The 17,601-nt window shown below is 40.5% G+C and overlaps 2 protein-coding genes across 3 annotated transcripts in view; one reads left to right on the top strand and one right to left on the bottom strand.

Annotated features, from left to right (window-relative positions):
• The window catches only part of Slf1 (SMC5-SMC6 complex localization factor 1), a 97,694-nt gene extending 80,574 nt beyond the window's left edge, over positions 1 to 17,120 (bottom strand). For both annotated transcript variants that reach the window (XM_052159486.1, XM_052159487.1), the window contains exons 1-4: positions 16,998 to 17,120; positions 6,001 to 6,114; positions 5,766 to 5,841; positions 4,575 to 4,815 (exon numbers count right to left, since the gene is read on the bottom strand). In XM_052159486.1, the coding sequence (XP_052015446.1) occupies positions 4,575 to 4,815; positions 5,766 to 5,841; positions 6,001 to 6,114 (431 nt within the window). In that variant the 5' untranslated portion in view covers positions 16,998 to 17,120. The remainder of the gene's footprint in view (positions 1 to 4,574; positions 4,816 to 5,765; positions 5,842 to 6,000; positions 6,115 to 16,997) is intronic.
• Positions 17,121 to 17,138: 18 nt separating this feature from the next.
• The window catches only part of Kiaa0825 (KIAA0825 ortholog), a 465,970-nt gene continuing 465,507 nt past the window's right edge, over positions 17,139 to 17,601 (top strand). The window contains exon 1 of the mRNA XM_052159485.1: positions 17,139 to 17,263. The gene's annotated coding sequence lies outside the window, so the exon portion shown is untranslated. The remainder of the gene's footprint in view (positions 17,264 to 17,601) is intronic.

Below are 17,601 nucleotides of genomic sequence, written 5' to 3'. Positions count from 1 at the left end.
CAGTGACCTCACTTACAGTTACTATTATGGATGATAAGTCACTATTAAATATGACATGAAGTTTAAGATACATGCAGTGAAGTCATTTATTAAAATGAAAACAGAAAATTTTAACAAGGTATTTGCAAACAGAATGAGTACTATATTGAAAATGGACAATATACCATGATGTAGTTTACCTCAAGAATACAAATTTGGTTTAACTGTTCAGTAGCTAAGAGTGCGTTACTTCTTGGAAGGAACAGAAGTTTTGGTTCCATGAAAACTCGTGGCAACACATAACTGTCTTCAAGTTCAGTTTCATAGTATCAATGCCCTCTTTAAACCTCTGAGGGTTTATATATATATACATACACACACATATACACATACATACATACACATACATAGGCAGGCAAAATACTTGAATACTCTAAATTTTTTTAAATAATTTACCAGGAAAAAAACCAACTATTTTAGGAAACAATTTAAATTTTTTTGTAATGTTCACTATAAACTTACCATTTCAGCAAACAATTTAATTCCTAGATACTTCTTATGAGAAGTGAATTATATCTCCAGGAATAATTATCATCAAATATTAAAAGCGGCCTAACTAGGAAAGACAAAAAACTCCCAAATGCCCATCAAGAAGTAAATAAACAATAGGCTACAATGCATTCATACAGTGAAACATAACACAAGAAACAGAAGTAATTTTTTTAAAAAAAATTAACAAATGACAAGTCTTATAACTATAGTACAAGTATACAAGTCAAACAAATCTCAAAACATTTAAAGCATAATAATAAGAAAAGAAACCATTGACTGTTTGGTGTTGGTGGTCCAGAATTAAAAGTGTAAGGACACAAAAGAACATTAAATTTTAAAGATCTTGATATAGTTAAGCTAACATTACTACATTAATTTCTCCAAACTCATCAAATACATATTTAAGATGGGTGCATCTTATTGCTTATAAAATATTTAAGGTTCTACCCCTGATTTAAAAAAAAGAGAAAGAGCTCAGAATACAGTTTAGGCAATCAGAAGTTTTTTAAAAATATTCCTTTACAGTGATGGGGAGATGGCTTGGTAGGTAAAGTACTTATCACACAAGCATAAGAAACTGAGCTTTGATCCCCATTACCCATATCAAAATCAAGGCACAGTCGTGTTCACCCATAAGCCTAGCACTGGAAAAGAGACAAGAGGAATCCAAGGGCTTGTCCAGCTAGCCAGTGAGCCTATCCACAACAGCAAGCCCTGGGTTCTGTGGGAGAATATGTCTCAAAAAATATGAAGAGTAATAAGATGTGAGCTCTCTCCTCTGCAAATGCATGCATGGGGATGAGCACTTGTATACCCACATTCACAGAGAAACACACCTTATACTTAAAAGTGAAATTAAATCATGGTGGACATAGTATGAACCACAAAAACAGTACTATATAAACCCTAAGCTAGTCTCTCTGATAATAAAATAATAAACTAGCAAAACTTTAAAAATGCTTCAAAATGAAAAGTTTCTAAACTAGTGATTTTTCTTTTGTTTTGCTGGAGTTGGACAAAAGAAATAACATGGAACAAAACAGAGATGAGAATAATCAAAACCTATCTATAATACCCAACAAGGGGAGACAGAACCTATAGAGACCATATTCAGTGAATGGCTCCAGGATGAGGGATGGGGCCATCCACCCACCTCAAAAATATTAATCCAGAATTCCTCCTGTCAAAAGGAAATGCAGGGACAAAGTGGAGCAGAGACCAAAGGAAAGGACATCCAGGGGCTGCCCCACCTAGGGTTCCATCCTATATGCAGAAACCAAACCAAACCAAACACTATGGCTGATACCAAGAAGAATGCTGAATAGATTAGCTGAAAGCAATATGCATAAAACCAGTAGCCAACATCAAGCTAAATGGATAGGAACTTGAAGCAATCCCACTAAAATCAGGAACCAGACAAAGCTGCCCCCCTCTCCCTATCTATTCACTATAGTACTTGAAGTCCTAGCCAGAGAAATTAGACAACAAAAGGAGGTCAAATGTACACAAATTGGAAAGGAAGAAGTCAAAATATCACAATTTGCAGATGATATGATGGTATACTTAAGCAACCCCCAAAATTTCAGAGAACTCCTGTAGCTGATAAACAATGTCAGCAAAGTGGCTGCACATAAAATTATCTCAAACAAATCAGTAGCCTTCCTCTACTCAAAGGATAAACAAGCTGAGAAAGAAATTAGGGAAACAACACCCTTCACAATAGTCACAAATAATATTACATACCTTCATGTGACTCTAACCAAGGAAGTGAAAGATCTGTATGACAAGAACTTCAAGTCTCTGAAGAACGAAATCAAAGATCTCAGAAGATAGAAAGATCTCCCATGGTCATGGATTGGCAGGATTAATATAGTAAAAATGGCCCTATTTCCTAAAGCAATCTACAGATTCAATGCAATCCCCATCAAAATTCCAAGTGAATTCTTCATAGAGCTAGAAAGAGCAATCTACAAATTCATTTGGAATAACAAAAAACTCAGGACAGCGAAAACTATTCATCACAGCAAAAGCTCCAGGAGGAATCACCACCCCGACTTCAAGCTATACTGCCGAGCAGTAGTGATAAAATCCATATGGTATTGGAACAGAGACAGGCAGGAAGATCAATGGAATACAATTGAAGACCCAGAAATGAACCCACACACCTATGGTCATTTGGTATTTGACAAAGGACCTAAAAACATCCAGTGGAAAAAAGACAGCATTCTAAACAAATGGTGATGGATCAACTGGAGGTCAACATGTAGAAAAATGCAAATTGACCCATTCTTATCTCTTTGTACAAAGCTCAAGTCCAAGTGGATCAAGGACCTCCACATAAAACCAGATACACTGAAGCGTATAGAGGAAAAAGTGCAGAAGAGCCTTGAACAAATGGGCACAAGGGAAATTTTCTTGAACAGAACACCAATGGCTTATGCTCTAAGAACAAGAATCCACAAATGGGACCTCATAAAAGTGCAAAGCTTCTGTAAGGCAAGGAACACAGTCAATAGGACAAAACAGCAACCAACAGATTGGGAAAAGATCTTTACCAATTCTATATCCGATAGAGGGTTAATATCCAGAGTAATCAAAGAACTCAAGAAGTTAGATTCCAGAGAGTCAAATAACCCTATTAAATATGGGGGTGCAGAGCTAAACAGAGAATTCTCAACTGAGGAAAGTCAAATGGCTCGGAAGCACCTAAAGAAATGTTCAGCATCCTTAGTTATCAGGGAAATGCAAATCAAAACAACACTGAGATTCTACCTTACACCAGTCAGAATGGCTAAGATGAAAAACTCAGGGGACAGAAGATGCTGGAGAGGATGTGGGGGGAAAAGGAACACTTCTCCATTGTTGGTGGGATTGCAAGCTGGTAAAACCACTTTGGAAATCAGTTTGGTGGCTCCTCAGAAAATTGGACATAGTACTACCTGAGGACCCAGCTTTAGTACTCCTGGCCATATACCCAGAAGATCTTCCTACATGTCACAAGGACACATGTTCCACTATGTTCATAGCAGCCTTATCTATAATAGCCAGAAAATGGAAAGAACCCAGATATCCTTCAACAGAGGAATGGATTCACAAAATGTGGTATATTGACACAATGGAGTACTAGTCAGTTATAAAAAACAATGCATTCATGAAATTCGTAGGCGAATGAATGGAACTAGAAAGTGTCATCTTGAATGAGGCAACCAAATCACAAAAGAACATACATGGTATGCACTAACTGATAAGTGGATATTAACCCAAACACTCAGAATAAACAAGATACAATTCACAGACCACAGGAAGCTCAAGAAGAAGGAAGATCTTCTGGGTGCTTTGGTTCCTCTGAGAAAGGGAACAAAATAGTCACAGGAGCAATTATGGAGACAGTGTGGAGCAGAGAATGAAGCAAAGGCCACCCAGAGACTGTCCTACCTGGGGATTCATCCTATAAACAATCACCAAAACCACACACTATTATTGATGACAGGAAATGCTTGCTGAAAGGAGCCTTTTATGGTTGTCTCTGGAGGGGTCCTGCAAGAGCCTTACAGATACAGAAGCATATGCTAGCAGGCAACCATTGGACTGAGCGCTGGGTACCCAATGGAAGAGTTGGAAGGAGGACTGGAGGAGCTGAAGCAGTTTGCAGCCCCATGGAAGAAGGTTGATGTTAGCCAACCAGTCCCCCCAGGGCTCCCAGGAACTAAGCCATCAACAAAGGGCTACACATGGTTCCAGCTGCAAGTTTGTTGGAGGAATGCCTGTTGGACATCAGTGGGAAGAGAGGTCCTTGGTCCTATTAAGGCTTGATAGATGCCCCAGAGTGGAAAATTGAGGGGGGGATGTGGGAGTGGGCTGGGAAGAGGGGCATTTTCTTGGAGGCAGGGGGTGGGAGGATAGGTTAAAGGTTTTCTGGGAGGGGAGAAACAGGGAGAGGGTATAGCATTTGAAATGTAAATGAAGAATATATTTAATTTAAAAAAGGTATTCATAGAAGTAGGAATTCATTCAATGCTTCAAATTTATGAAATCCATCCTACCTCACAAGAGAGTCACTCCGCTTATCTGCCCTAACAAGGAGGACAACTTTCCATCTGTGGAAGGCCCCAGGAGCACCAGTCCGTTTCAGCTCTTCACGCCATCTTTTAGGTGCAGATTGCATTTGAGGTGAATAATGGGAGTCTTTTTCAATTTTATATCCCCATTCATAAGTTGTTTCATCAAGCCATCTGCCACTTTTGGCACTGTGAATTATGTAATCCTTTGTTAATACCCATTTTCCTAGAAAGCAAATGAATTGTCTGTCATAAAGGAATTTTAATTCTGCTGAATGATAAACAATAAAGACCAATGAACAACTAAAAGTCATCCTTGCACACAAACACACACACACACACACACACACACACACACACACACGAGATTATGACAGACTGCCAAATTTACTTTTAAAATAAATTTCAAGAGGCCTTTAATATCACTGAACATCGTATATATTCTTTTCTATGATATACTGCTATAACACGTAGTTCACACTAGGTGAACTATGAAGTTTTAAAATGAAATGTAACATTACTTGAACTATTATTACTAATTTAACTCATTAAATAACATTCACTGTATTGTCATATTAAATTTATTGGGTTAGTTAACTTTATAGAAAGCGTACATATTCTGTTTTTTATCTGGGAATCAATTATCTTTTAAACATCAAAAACAATGCACCATTTTCTTTGTACAGGTTAGTGATGAATGCTCTGCATGTGTCAGTGGTGAGCCGAGGTGTGAGGAGTAAACCAATCTCAGCGCGGCATTGCAGAAACGTAAAGGAGGAAGACACTGCTTCCCAGCAGAGACGAGAGCCGCCGCCACGAAGAAGAAGAAACCACGCTTAGTCCTAGTGAGATGGTGGGAAACAAAGGGACTACAGGGCTGAGGTCGAACAATGCTTGATGATTTGTGCATTTTGTTCCAATCTTTTTGTTAAGATATTTTTCTCAAACAAATCATCTAAACTAAATATCTTGACAAAGTAAATATTTCTTTCTATTTAATATATATTTCATGGGTTGGAAAATTTTAATCAGAAAAAAGCAGAAATCAAACAAATCTTTTTAAAAATAATACATACACATCTGATATTATAAGCATAATACTTTTGTAGAGACTTAAATTTCTTCTTTGTCTCATGTGACGTTTTCTCGTGAGTTAGTGGAAAGGAGTCTACTTACCTGCTGCGCAGGCAGCTAAAAACTTCTCACTTTTGCACAGTCGTTCAGCAATGAGATGTGTACAGTTTTTATATTTCTGGAAGGAAGAACCCACATGAAGCAATGTTACTACAAAGAGGATTTCTTAATAAAACCTTTTACTCATATTATCAAAGGGCATTTTATGATTCTTACATCAGTATTTTAATTCTATTTTTTAACTCTGTTGAACATTTTAGTAGGTTTCTATACTCACCTCACTCTTAATAAAAGTGCAATCTAGCTTCAAAAGCAGCTTGACTAGAGCTTCCTTTTCCTCCATCTTAAAGCCTGTCATCTGGATGATGTGTTTTGTGGCACTATCTTCCATCTAGCATAGACACAGACAGAAGATGGCAGATGTTAAACATTATGCATATGGTTGCCTTATTTTTTCCTTAATTGTGAGTACTAAAAAGAAACTAAAACCATTAAACATATTATGATTTAAACATGTGAAGCTTACTTGTAAACAACGATGTTAAATATAGTTACGACAATAAAAACCACTTTAAAGCTAATTTCTCAAAACCTTAAAAGTGAATTTTTGTTGTTGTTTCACCATTGAAACCCTCCAGTATTATAACATTTTGCCATTAAAACACACCATTGAATAGGTATGATTCACACAGCAATCATACCTGTAGAATATAGTATTTGAACTAACATTTAAAGGGTTTTCTCAACACTATTCTATAATCAAACAAAGTATTTACATAACATACATACTACATTTGGAATTTTAAGTTCTTGAGAGAGGATTTAAAGTATGAAAGGGGTTATGTGATTTAGATGATCAAATTTCAGTACCTGAGGAAAGTCCTGGAATCAAAGCTCTATAACATTTCAGGACAACTGCACACACACACACACACACACACAGAGAGAGAGAGAGAGAGAGAGAGAGAGCGCTCAAAGACACATGTATGCACATTTATGTGTTTACACATATATACAGACAAACACAGTACCCCAAGCCCCATTCCAAGGTTAAAATGCATTCTGGCGTAAGACTGAAAGTTTCAGTATAAACCATGTTTAAAATATCATACAGAGAGTTAGGGCTAAACTTTCTCTTTCCATGCATGCTTCAAGCTCCTAAGTGGAGAGAGGGTAACTAGGGTAAAGCAATTACAGTTCCTCTCTCTTACTATCTTTTCTCATGCTTGGAAGAAACTCCTTGAGCATTTGTGCATATCTGAGAACAGCTGACATTACCGCACTCAGATACACTGCCCTTGAACTGCATGGGCGGAATAGGTCCCAGGTCACATGGAAAGAGCACAGCAGAGCTGCATAGCAAAGCCACCCCTCCCACATCCATTCTTAGGCAGTAAAAAGCTGGCACTATGATCTGAACAAATCTGTCTTCAGTATTTGCCAACTGACTCCAAAAGAAGCAACAGGTATACAGTGTCAGTCTCTAAAACACTGAAACCCAGATGCAAAACATAAAATATCTTTAAGACTGAGACTTGCAAACGAAGCTAATGCTTTAATTTAATTGTTTCTGGCTAGTACACAATTATAAAATGTACATTGATGTGCATGTATCTCATGAAAAATATATTTATAAAATTCTATTATCAATAAATAAGACAGAAATATATCCTTGAACAAGGATCTTTTTACTGTATTAATTTTAAAAATTACTTTCAAAGTTAATATAAGTAATGCTTGAGTGACAATATTAAATAATACAAACTAGCAATAAGGATGAACTTTACAAAGAATTTTTACTGTACTTTAAGAAAAAATGTTCAATTTAAAAACCATCTAAACCCACAGAGTGAAGATACACTTGTATTATACAGCATATGCCTAAAACAAGGGGAGAAATCGCTTTTATTAATTCAACGGATTTTTTTTTAATTTAAGAAAATCTTTTAATAATTTTTGTTTAGTAAATGATACATTGTTTTAGAAATAACCAAATAAAACTCAATGTATCTATAACAATTGCGTTGGTATTTGACCAGTGCTTTTATAGATCTCAAAAGCCAGTATGAGAGAACGTTATGATTTTTAAAAATAGTGTATATATTCCAATTTGTATTTTTATTTATGTATTTATAAGTAAAGTTTTCCAAACTACTCAGCAGGCTATTTTAAAAAATAATACAAAAAGGAGAGGGATCAGAACTTAGAACTTAAATCTTACCCACTGAAAACGAGGCATTAAAACTGAAACATGAATGCCTGCAATGGGCGTGGGGGCTGGGGACGCTTAGGAGCTGAGCACAGGCCACTACCAAGGGGACACCGAGACCATCCCCACGCCTTCCTGCCTCCAATAATCAAAAGGGAGTAAAAAAAATTCTGTGACACCATTACCAACAAGTTGCCTTTAAATACTGTATTATGCTTCATGAAAATTACATGTTATGTAGAAATAAAAGATAATCTATCATAACCTGTTCTTTTCATATCAGTAATTGCTACTTTAAATTTTGAATTAAGTGACATTTTAATAAATTTTGTTTTGAGGCATAAATTGTTAAAGCATTTGAACACATTGAAATTATATATATATATATGTATATATAAAATGCAGCGTTTTTTTTACCCATAAACCTTATCTTTATAATATAAATTTTGATGGCCATAATCACCTCCATATATTAGCAACATTTTCTGCTAAACAATATCTCATAATAATGAAAATAAGACCAGCTGTATCCAACAACAGAAAACCCAAAAGTATTTTTAAAGTAATTTCCTTATTTTGAAAATACTTAATATGAAACAGAAACTTTTCATGCAAAATCAGGAAAAGAAGAAATCAGAGTGATAAAACACAATTTCCCAATTCAAACAGTATCAATACATACACGTTTAACATCAAACCAGAATGCAAGACATTTATTCACACATGTATCAGAAAAACAGGAAGTATATTAGTTAACTTTCAGGTTATAAACCTTGGACATACACAAAGCTAGCTATCAGTTTATTGAAAGGAAAGAGTAATCTTTCTTTTTTTTAAAAGGTTCATGTCTCCCACTCTCTTACCCCCACCTCAGCTAGGAGGATATGTAATCTTTCTAGAAATGCCACTACTATTAATTGTGTTATGGATTGTTTGTTCTTTCCTGTATTCAAAGATCTTTAGAAGTAAGCTCAGTCCTCAATACTTCAGACCTTACATAAAACTAGACCCTATTTCAATTGCCTTGCTTATTGATATATAAACATACACACACACACGCACACAGCATTATGTAATTATGTTATTAATGTGAGATAAAGGCTTATATAACATAGCAACATTTCTGAATATCATACTACATGACAAAGATGGCTTATGATGTTAAATATATATCACTACATGGGACAATTAATATATCCATAAACATGGCAATATAGGCTATAGATTTATTTTATATATAAGTGTAGTTTGCTAGTTCTTCTATATCCTGCAAGATTAAGAGAAGAATAAACAGCCTGATGTCTCAATGAGTTAGAAGAGAACACTACAAACATGTCCTTAATGCAATGCGATATATATATTTGTTTTATAATAGCATATTCCTGTAACTAGGGGACAAAGCTACTTTTCATAAATTGAAAGGAAAATGATACATTGCTTTAGAAATAACCAAGTAAAACTCAATGCATCTATAAATACTGTCTTGGTATTTAACCAGTGTTTTTATGGGTCTCAAGTCAGTTTTGAGAGGAAGCTATGATTTTAAACTCTCTCTCTCTCTCTCTCTCTCTCTCTGTGTGTGTGTGTATGTGCTTGTTTATGCATTTATATATGTATGTTTATATATCAATAAGCAAAGCAATTGAAGTAGGGTCTAGTTTTATGTAGGTAGTATGTTCTGAAGTATGGAGGACTGAGCTTACTTCTACAGGAAAGAACAAACAATCTCTAACACAATTAATACTAGTGGCATTTCTAGAAAGATTACATATCTTCCTAGCTGAGGTGGGGGTAAGGGAGTGGGAGACACGAACCTTCAAGCACCAACACAGATGACAATATCACATAAAAGAGGAGAAAAGAGACCATTCACTTTTAGTAACTAAATGTTTATCTTTATAATAATTTATACCATCACCTTTATAGTTATAAAAAAGTTCTTGTAGTAATATTTTAAAAACTTCCTACTAATAATTTTTTAAAATGTACTTACCCTGAACCATAAAAAACACAAAACTAAGGAGACAGTGCCTGTGACCAGAGCTGCCATTTATACATAGCAAGCAACTGTCACTGAGGTGTGGACTTTCTTAAAATATCTCTCACCATGTCCTATCCTTGATGCCTGGAATTCTTTGACAGTTGGTGTCAGCCAAAAGCACCAGGAAACCTACAGTTCTTGTTACTGTGATCATGTATATTCTATCCTAATTTTTAAATAGAACATTTGATTTCTTTACAATATACCAGCACTGGAACATGTTTGAGGAATAGAACTAGAATATGTTAACAATGAAATTTAGAAAGAAAAGCAGAGACAACAAAACAACAACAAAAGTGTAAAAAATAAAACAAAGATTTGAGGCTGAGGCAGAACAATGACAAGACAGAGGTCAGCATGGGCAGAGTGAGACCCTACGGGACAGAGATCAGCATGGGCACAGAGTGAGACCCTACAGGACAGAGGTCAGCATGGGCACAGAGTGAGACCCTACAGGACAGAGGTCAGCATGGGCACAGAGTGAGACCCTACAGGACAGAGGTCAGCATGGGCACAGAGTGAGACCCTACGGGACAGAGGTCAGCATGGGCACAGAGTGAGACCCTACGGGACAGAGGTCAGCATGGGCACAGAGTGAGACCCTACAGGACAGAGGTCAGCATGGGCACAGAGTGAGACCCTACGGGACAGAGGTCAGCATGGGCTCAGAGTGAGACCCTACAGGACAGAGGTCAGCATGGGCACAGAGTGAGACCCTACGGGACAGAGGTCAGCATGGACACAGAGTGAGACCCTACGGGACAGAGCTCAGCATGGACACAGAGTGAGACCCTACAGGACAGAGGTCAGCATGGGCACAGAGTGAGACCTTACAGGACAGGGGTCAGCATGGACACAGAGTGAGACCCTACAGGACAGAGGTCAGCATGGACACAGAGTGAGACCCTACGGGACAGAGATAAGCATGGGCACAGAGTGAGACCCTACGGGACAGAGGTCAGCATGGACACAGAGTGAGACCCTACAGGACAGAGGTCAGCATGGGTACAGAGTGAGACCCTATGGGACAGAGGTCAGCATGGGCACAGAGTGAGACCCTACAGGACAGAGGTCAGCATGGGCACAGAGTGAGACCCTACGGGACAGAGGTCAGCATGGGTACAGAGTGAGACCCTATGGGACAGAGGTCAGCATGGACACAGAGTGAGACCCTACAGGACAGAGGTCAGCATGGACACAGAGTGAGACCCTACAGGACAGAGGTCAGCATGGGCACAGAGTGAGACCCTATGGGACAGAGGTCAGCATGGGCACAGAGTGAGACCTTACAGGACAGGGGTCAGCATGGACACAGAGTGAGACCCTATGGGACAGAGGTCAGCATGGGCTCAGAGTGAGACCCTACAGGACAGAGGTCAGCATGGGCTCAGAGTGAGACCCTACAGGACAGAGGTCAGCATGGGCACAGAGTGAGACCCTACAGGACAGAGGTCAGCATGGACACAGAGTGAGACCCTACAGGACCGAGGTCAGCATGGGCACAGAGTGAGACCCTACAGGACAGAGGTCAGCATGGGCACAGAGTGAGACCCTACGGGACAGAGGTCAGCATGGGCACAGAGTGAGACCCTACGGGACAGAGGTCAACATGGGCACAGAGTGAGACCCTACGGGACAGAGGTCAGCATGGGCACAGAGTGAGACCCTACGGGACAGAGGTCAGCATGGACACAGCGTGAGACCCTACAGGACAGAGGTCAGCATGGGCTCAGAGTGAGACCCTACAGGACAGAGGTCAGCATGGGCACAGAGTGAGACCCTACAGGACAGAGGTCAGCATGGACACAGAGTGAGACCCTACGGGACAGAGATCAGCATGGGCACAGAGTGAGACCCTACAGGACAGAGGTCAGCATGGGCACAGATTGAGACCCTACGGGACAGAGGTCAGCATGGGCACAGAGTGAGACCTTACAGGACAGGGGTCAGCATGGACACAGAGTGAGACCGTATGGGACAGAGGTCAGCATGGACACAGAGTGAGACCCTACAGGACAGAGGTCAGCATGGGCACAGAGTGAGACCTTACAGGACAGGGGTCAGCATGGACACAGAGTGAGACCCTACGGGACAGAGGTCAGCATGGGCACAGAGTGAGACCCTACAGGACAGAGGTCAGCATGGACACAGAGTGAGACCCTACGGGACAGAGATCAGCATGGGCACAGAGTGAGACCCTACAGGACAGAGGTCAGCATGGGCACAGATTGAGACCCTACGGGACAGAGGTCAGCATGGACACAGAGTGAGACCCTACAGGACAGAGGTCAGCATGGGCACAGAGTGAGACCTTACAGGACAGAGATCAGCATGGGCATAGAGTGAGACTCTACAGGACAGAGGTCAGCATGGACACAGAGTGAGACCCTACAGGACAGAGGTCAGCATGGACACAGAGTGAGACCCTACAGAACAGAGGTCAGCATGGGCACAGAGTGAGACCCTACAGGACAGAGGTCAGCATGGACACAGAGTGAGACCCTACAGGACAGAGGTCAGCATGGGCACAAAGTGAGACCCTACAGGACAGAGGTCAGCATGGGTACAGAGTGAGACCCCATGGGACAGAGGTCAGCATGGACACAGAGTGAGACCCTATGGGACAGAGGTCAGCATGGGCACAGAGTGAGACCCTACAGGACAGAGGTCAGCATGGGCACAGAGTGAGACCCTACGGGACAGAGGTCAGCATGGGCACAGAGTGAGACCCTACAGGACAGAGGTCAGCATGGGCACAGAGTGAGACCCTACAGGACAGAGGTCAGCATGGGCAAAGAGTGAGACCCTACGGGACAGAGGTCAGCATGGGCACAGAGTGAGACCTTACAGGACAGGGGTCAGCATGGACACAGAGTGAGACCCTATGGGACAGAGGTCAGCATGGGCTCAGAGTGAGACCCTACAGGACAGAGGTCAGCATGGGTACAGAGTGAGACCCTACAGGACAGAGGTCAGCATGGGCACAGAGTGAGACCCTACGGGACAGAGGTCAGCATGGGTACAGAGTGAGACCCTACAGGACAGAGGTCAGCATGGGCTCAGAGTGAGACCCTACAGGACAGAGGTCAGCATGGGCACAGAGTGAGACCCTACAGGACAGAGGTCAGCATGGGCACAGAGTGAGACCCTACGGGACAGAGGTCAGCATGGACACAGAGTGAGACCCTACAGGACAGAGGTCAGCATGGGCACAGAGTGAGACCCTACAAGAAAGAGGTCAGCATGGGCACAGAGTGAGACCCTACGGGACAGAGGTCAGCATGGGCTCAGAGTGAGACCCTACGGGACAGAGGTCAGCATGGACACAGAGTGAGACCCTACGGGACAGAGGTCAGCATGGGTACAGAGTGAGACCCTACGGGACAGAGGTCAGCATGGACACAGAGTGAGACCCTACGGGACAGAGGTCAGCATGGGCTCAGAGTGAGACCCTACGGGACAGAGGTCAGCATGGGCTCAGAGTGAGACCCTACAGGACAGAGGTCAGCATGGGCACAGAGTGAGACCCTACAGGACAGAGGTCAGCATGGGCACAGAGTGAGACCCTATGGGTCAGGGTAGGCAAACAGGGCAGGTGAGAGGGTAGGATCAACAACTGACTAAAAAATTGCTTCAGAAAAAAGAAGCCAGGGTGCCTGAAAACATCCTTGGACCAAATTAGAGCAAATCTTTTATATTCTGCATTATAATATTTTATAACCATGCATAAGAATATAAGTATATGTATATGTACACATATAAGAACTAAACGTTTACTTCTAAAATTATATATTTACCAATTTTTTTTAAATTTCAACAAACACTGAGTATAGAATATTTCAAAAGTACTACTAGTGTATAGCAATTTAAATCATCTCTAATTTCTTTACCTTATAAAGCTACTGTATTAATTTTGTTTGTATGAAAAATAAGCATATAACAAAATTTGGGTATATACTTTAATTTTTGATTATTTTTCCATTGTTTTAAATCTACATGTTGAAAATTAGCAGCCTGTTTTCAATAGGATAATATTTTGATATAAAATCATCTTTTACTGGAGATTATTTGAACAGTCTTTCACAAAGCACATACAAGACTCTATGACAGTTTACTGCTTTGAATTCAAAATTTAAAAGATTTAACTGAAAGATTAAATTTAAACTTAAAATTACAATGAAATTGAGTATGGCCAAAACTCTGGATTTCTGCTTTACAATACTGTTAATAACCCATACATTACAACAGTACACACTCCTATCTTAGTACTCATGCTATGTGAGTGATATTCTACTGGTCTGAATTGTTTGATTTTAGGTGGAGTGTCAGAATCCTGGCCTAGGAAACAGACCTTTGGTCTTATATCACTCAATAGGGCTTTGGAATTTGTTTTAAAAAATGTTCTGTTAGTGGCAAGGACATGGCTCAGCAGGTACAAAGCCTGAAGACCTGATTTGATCCCAATACAGATGGAACATATAATATGCACATACACACACAAAATAAACATAAAAAGAAGCCATCTTACTTCCTGTACCACTTTCCCACAATATGATTCTTAATTATTTAACTGAGGTCCAGAGGGATTGGGGATGGAGCTCAACACTACAGTGTCTACACAGCATCTATGAGACCCTTGGTTCAATGTTATAGTGTCTACACAGCATTTCTAAGACCCTTGGTTCAATCTACAACACTACAGTGTCTAGACAGCATCTATAAGACCCTAGGTTCAATCTACAAGCAACACAGAACACAAATCTAATCGAACAGCCCAAAGTCTCTAGTGATGAGATTTCTGAAATATTCTTAAATCTAGGAAAAGGAACAGACATTAATTCCCTTAATGGAATTTGGCAACAGAGAATTAACAAAATGTGATTGTGTAAGAAAGAAAAAAATTAGAATCTAAGGAGACATTTAGAGGAAAAATGTAGAGACATTCCTATCTATCTACACTACACATGGTGCAAGCTGCACAAAGACAGCTTTCTTAAGAAAAGCACAAATCTAAGATTAATTAATTAAAATGATTGACTTAATTCTTATAAAGGATCTAGTGAAATCTACAAACTTCATATTTTTATCCAGTATATCTACCTAAATATAGATGAAAAACAAGATACTGGTAAGAATACTAGAAATTACTTCTAATTTAACAGGATAAGAAAATAAATACTCTGGCAATTCCTAGCACCAAGGGCAGAGAAAATAAAATAAAACCTACCTTGAGGATTCACATCTTTGTATAGACAGTGAAACCAAGATACAAAGATAAGCCTGTTACTTTGGAAAGGCTATGCCTTTTCTACAATGCCAACCTGGTTTAAATTTTAGACTTAATCTAAGGAGACATTTAGAGCAACAAAATGAAAAAAAATTTAAACAATTATTAATCATTAATACCGATATCTAAAATATTCACATATTTCTTGGAATACTCTAAAGTACTATTACTTTTCTTTTGGTAAAAGTTTCTATTATTTTTCTCTCAAAACAGATTTGGATCAATTATTGAAATTTTTCATACATATTATTAAAATAATATATTTTAAATTTCAAAATAATCTTGCTGGAATCGATTAAAAGAACAGGTGATGCTCCATTATAGTTCTAAAAGAGTCTTCAGTGTCTGTCCTTTAGCTTTATTATTTTAACCTTACAGAGAACTGAATTTACTCTTAACATGGTCTTTAAAGCAGAGGGAAGATTTGTAGAATAATATAGCCAAGAAACAAAGTGAAAATATTATCTAATTAGTAAGGCCATACTATTGGTTTCCTAAATATCAAAGAGGCAGCCATGGAATTTGTGAATGCATGGAATGGAATTTTAACTGCTCTTAAATTTGGTTTTGGATAGGAATTACAACAGACTACTATTTCATACACTAACATGATCTAAGCCTTCTGCTTTACAAAAGCAAAAAAATCCTAAATTATATAATTGATCTTCACCTAAGTCAATGAAGCATGAGAAAATATCGATTTAGAAAACAGGTCTAATAAAAGTTTAGTTGCTTATTGAAGACTCTCTCCCAATAAGATCTATCTAAACATTTGAGTGTTTCAACATCCTAGCTCGTGAAAAGAAATTCTTAATGTTACCTCACAAATACATTTCTTCTAACACAAATCTACCCAAATGATCGGCTATGTTCTGAACACCCAGAATAAAAAAGAAACATTCCATTCACAGGAACAGGCTGAAAACCAACTCAAGACCTGGGTTGTGACTGTGACTCCAGTTCATTTCTAATGTCTCAAAGAATTTTTTTTTTTTTTTTTTTTTTTTTTTGTCCTCTGTAGAGGATAGTCATTGTCATAAAAGAGCTTGGGGAATTTAAAATTCACTTCCATCAACCACGGGTCCCAAATCCCGACTTGGAGTATTAAGGTAAATCAGTGTTTGTCAATTTAGCCAGACCTTGAAAGCAGAATACAAATCTGCATTATCAGGCAACTTAGAGTTGACCTGGAGCTCAGGAACCCCAGGACCACAGACCCTCCCTTTAGGAAAGGAGGACGAGCGCTGCTCTTCAAAGCCTACAATACGGATGAGATAAAAGCTCATTTTCGTTTCGGCGTGGAAAAACAATTCTACTCGAGAAAGAGAATGTCTCGGTTTTCCTCTTAATGGAAGGCAGGCCCTGGGAATCCCTGCCCCCTTCACGGAAGCTAAAGTAAGTGGGCATCCAAGAACTGGGGCGGCGGTGAGGCATCCTAGGCGGTTCTATGGAAACAGGAGACGCGGGCGGCCTAGCGCCCGGAGCCCTGGCAGTACGCAGCGGCCTGAGCGCGCTGCGGAGGTGGCCAGGGACCCGTCTGCCGGCGGGGCCGGGTAGGCCGAGGTCGGAGGGCCCGGCCCTCGGCGCGGGCGCCGGCCCCGAGTTCACCTCGAAGGAACCAAGGCCGTGGAAAGCGCGAGCGCCAAGCGCCTCCGCGGCCCAGCGAGGACGGCCGGGAAGTCAGAGGCGCGGCCTGAGAACGCGGTAAACGGCGTCTTCCGAGCTGAGGCGCTTTACCTTCCCGGCCGGGCCGACAGAAGCTTCTGGGCTGTCTTCTTCTTGCGGCGCTGCCGGTGGCGGCGGTAGGGGCGACGACTACCACCGTAGCACTCACTGCTCCAATAATCTGGGTTCTAGGAAATAATTTCCCGCCGCGCGCTCGGCGTCCCCGGAAGCAGTTTACCAGTTCCGGGTGGTTGTCAGTGACGCTCTCGAGTGGTCGCCAGGGCTGTCTGAGCCAGCGTGTCCGGCGCCTGCAGGATCCGCGCTGCGGATGGAGATCGGTAAGTGACTTTCCCCTGTCTCTGGCCGGTGTGTTCGGCCTGCCAGCTACCTGCCGCATGTTGGTGGGACCGAGACGTGAGCAGACAGGAGCTGAGCCCCTAAATCCTTCCCTCTAGTGCCTGATCCTCCTTGAGGCTGGAGAAGGCCTGGGCTTACTGTCTTCATTCGCCTGACTTACCTCCAGCGTGGAAGTCGAGCTGGGGTCCCCGAGTGTTCCTAGGAGAGGCCGAAGACAACTGGTTCTGTGCGGTGTTTCTAACTGTCCCCTATTCCCAGGGTTTGGTCACCCTGGTTCTTGAAAGTTATATTATGTTCCCTTTACTGAATACTGTTAAAA

Source organism: Apodemus sylvaticus, chromosome 16, assembly GCF_947179515.1.
Source record: "Apodemus sylvaticus chromosome 16, mApoSyl1.1, whole genome shotgun sequence".
NCBI classification, from domain to species: Eukaryota; Metazoa; Chordata; class Mammalia; order Rodentia; family Muridae; genus Apodemus; species Apodemus sylvaticus.
This window is presented reverse-complemented; position numbering and strand designations above follow the sequence as displayed.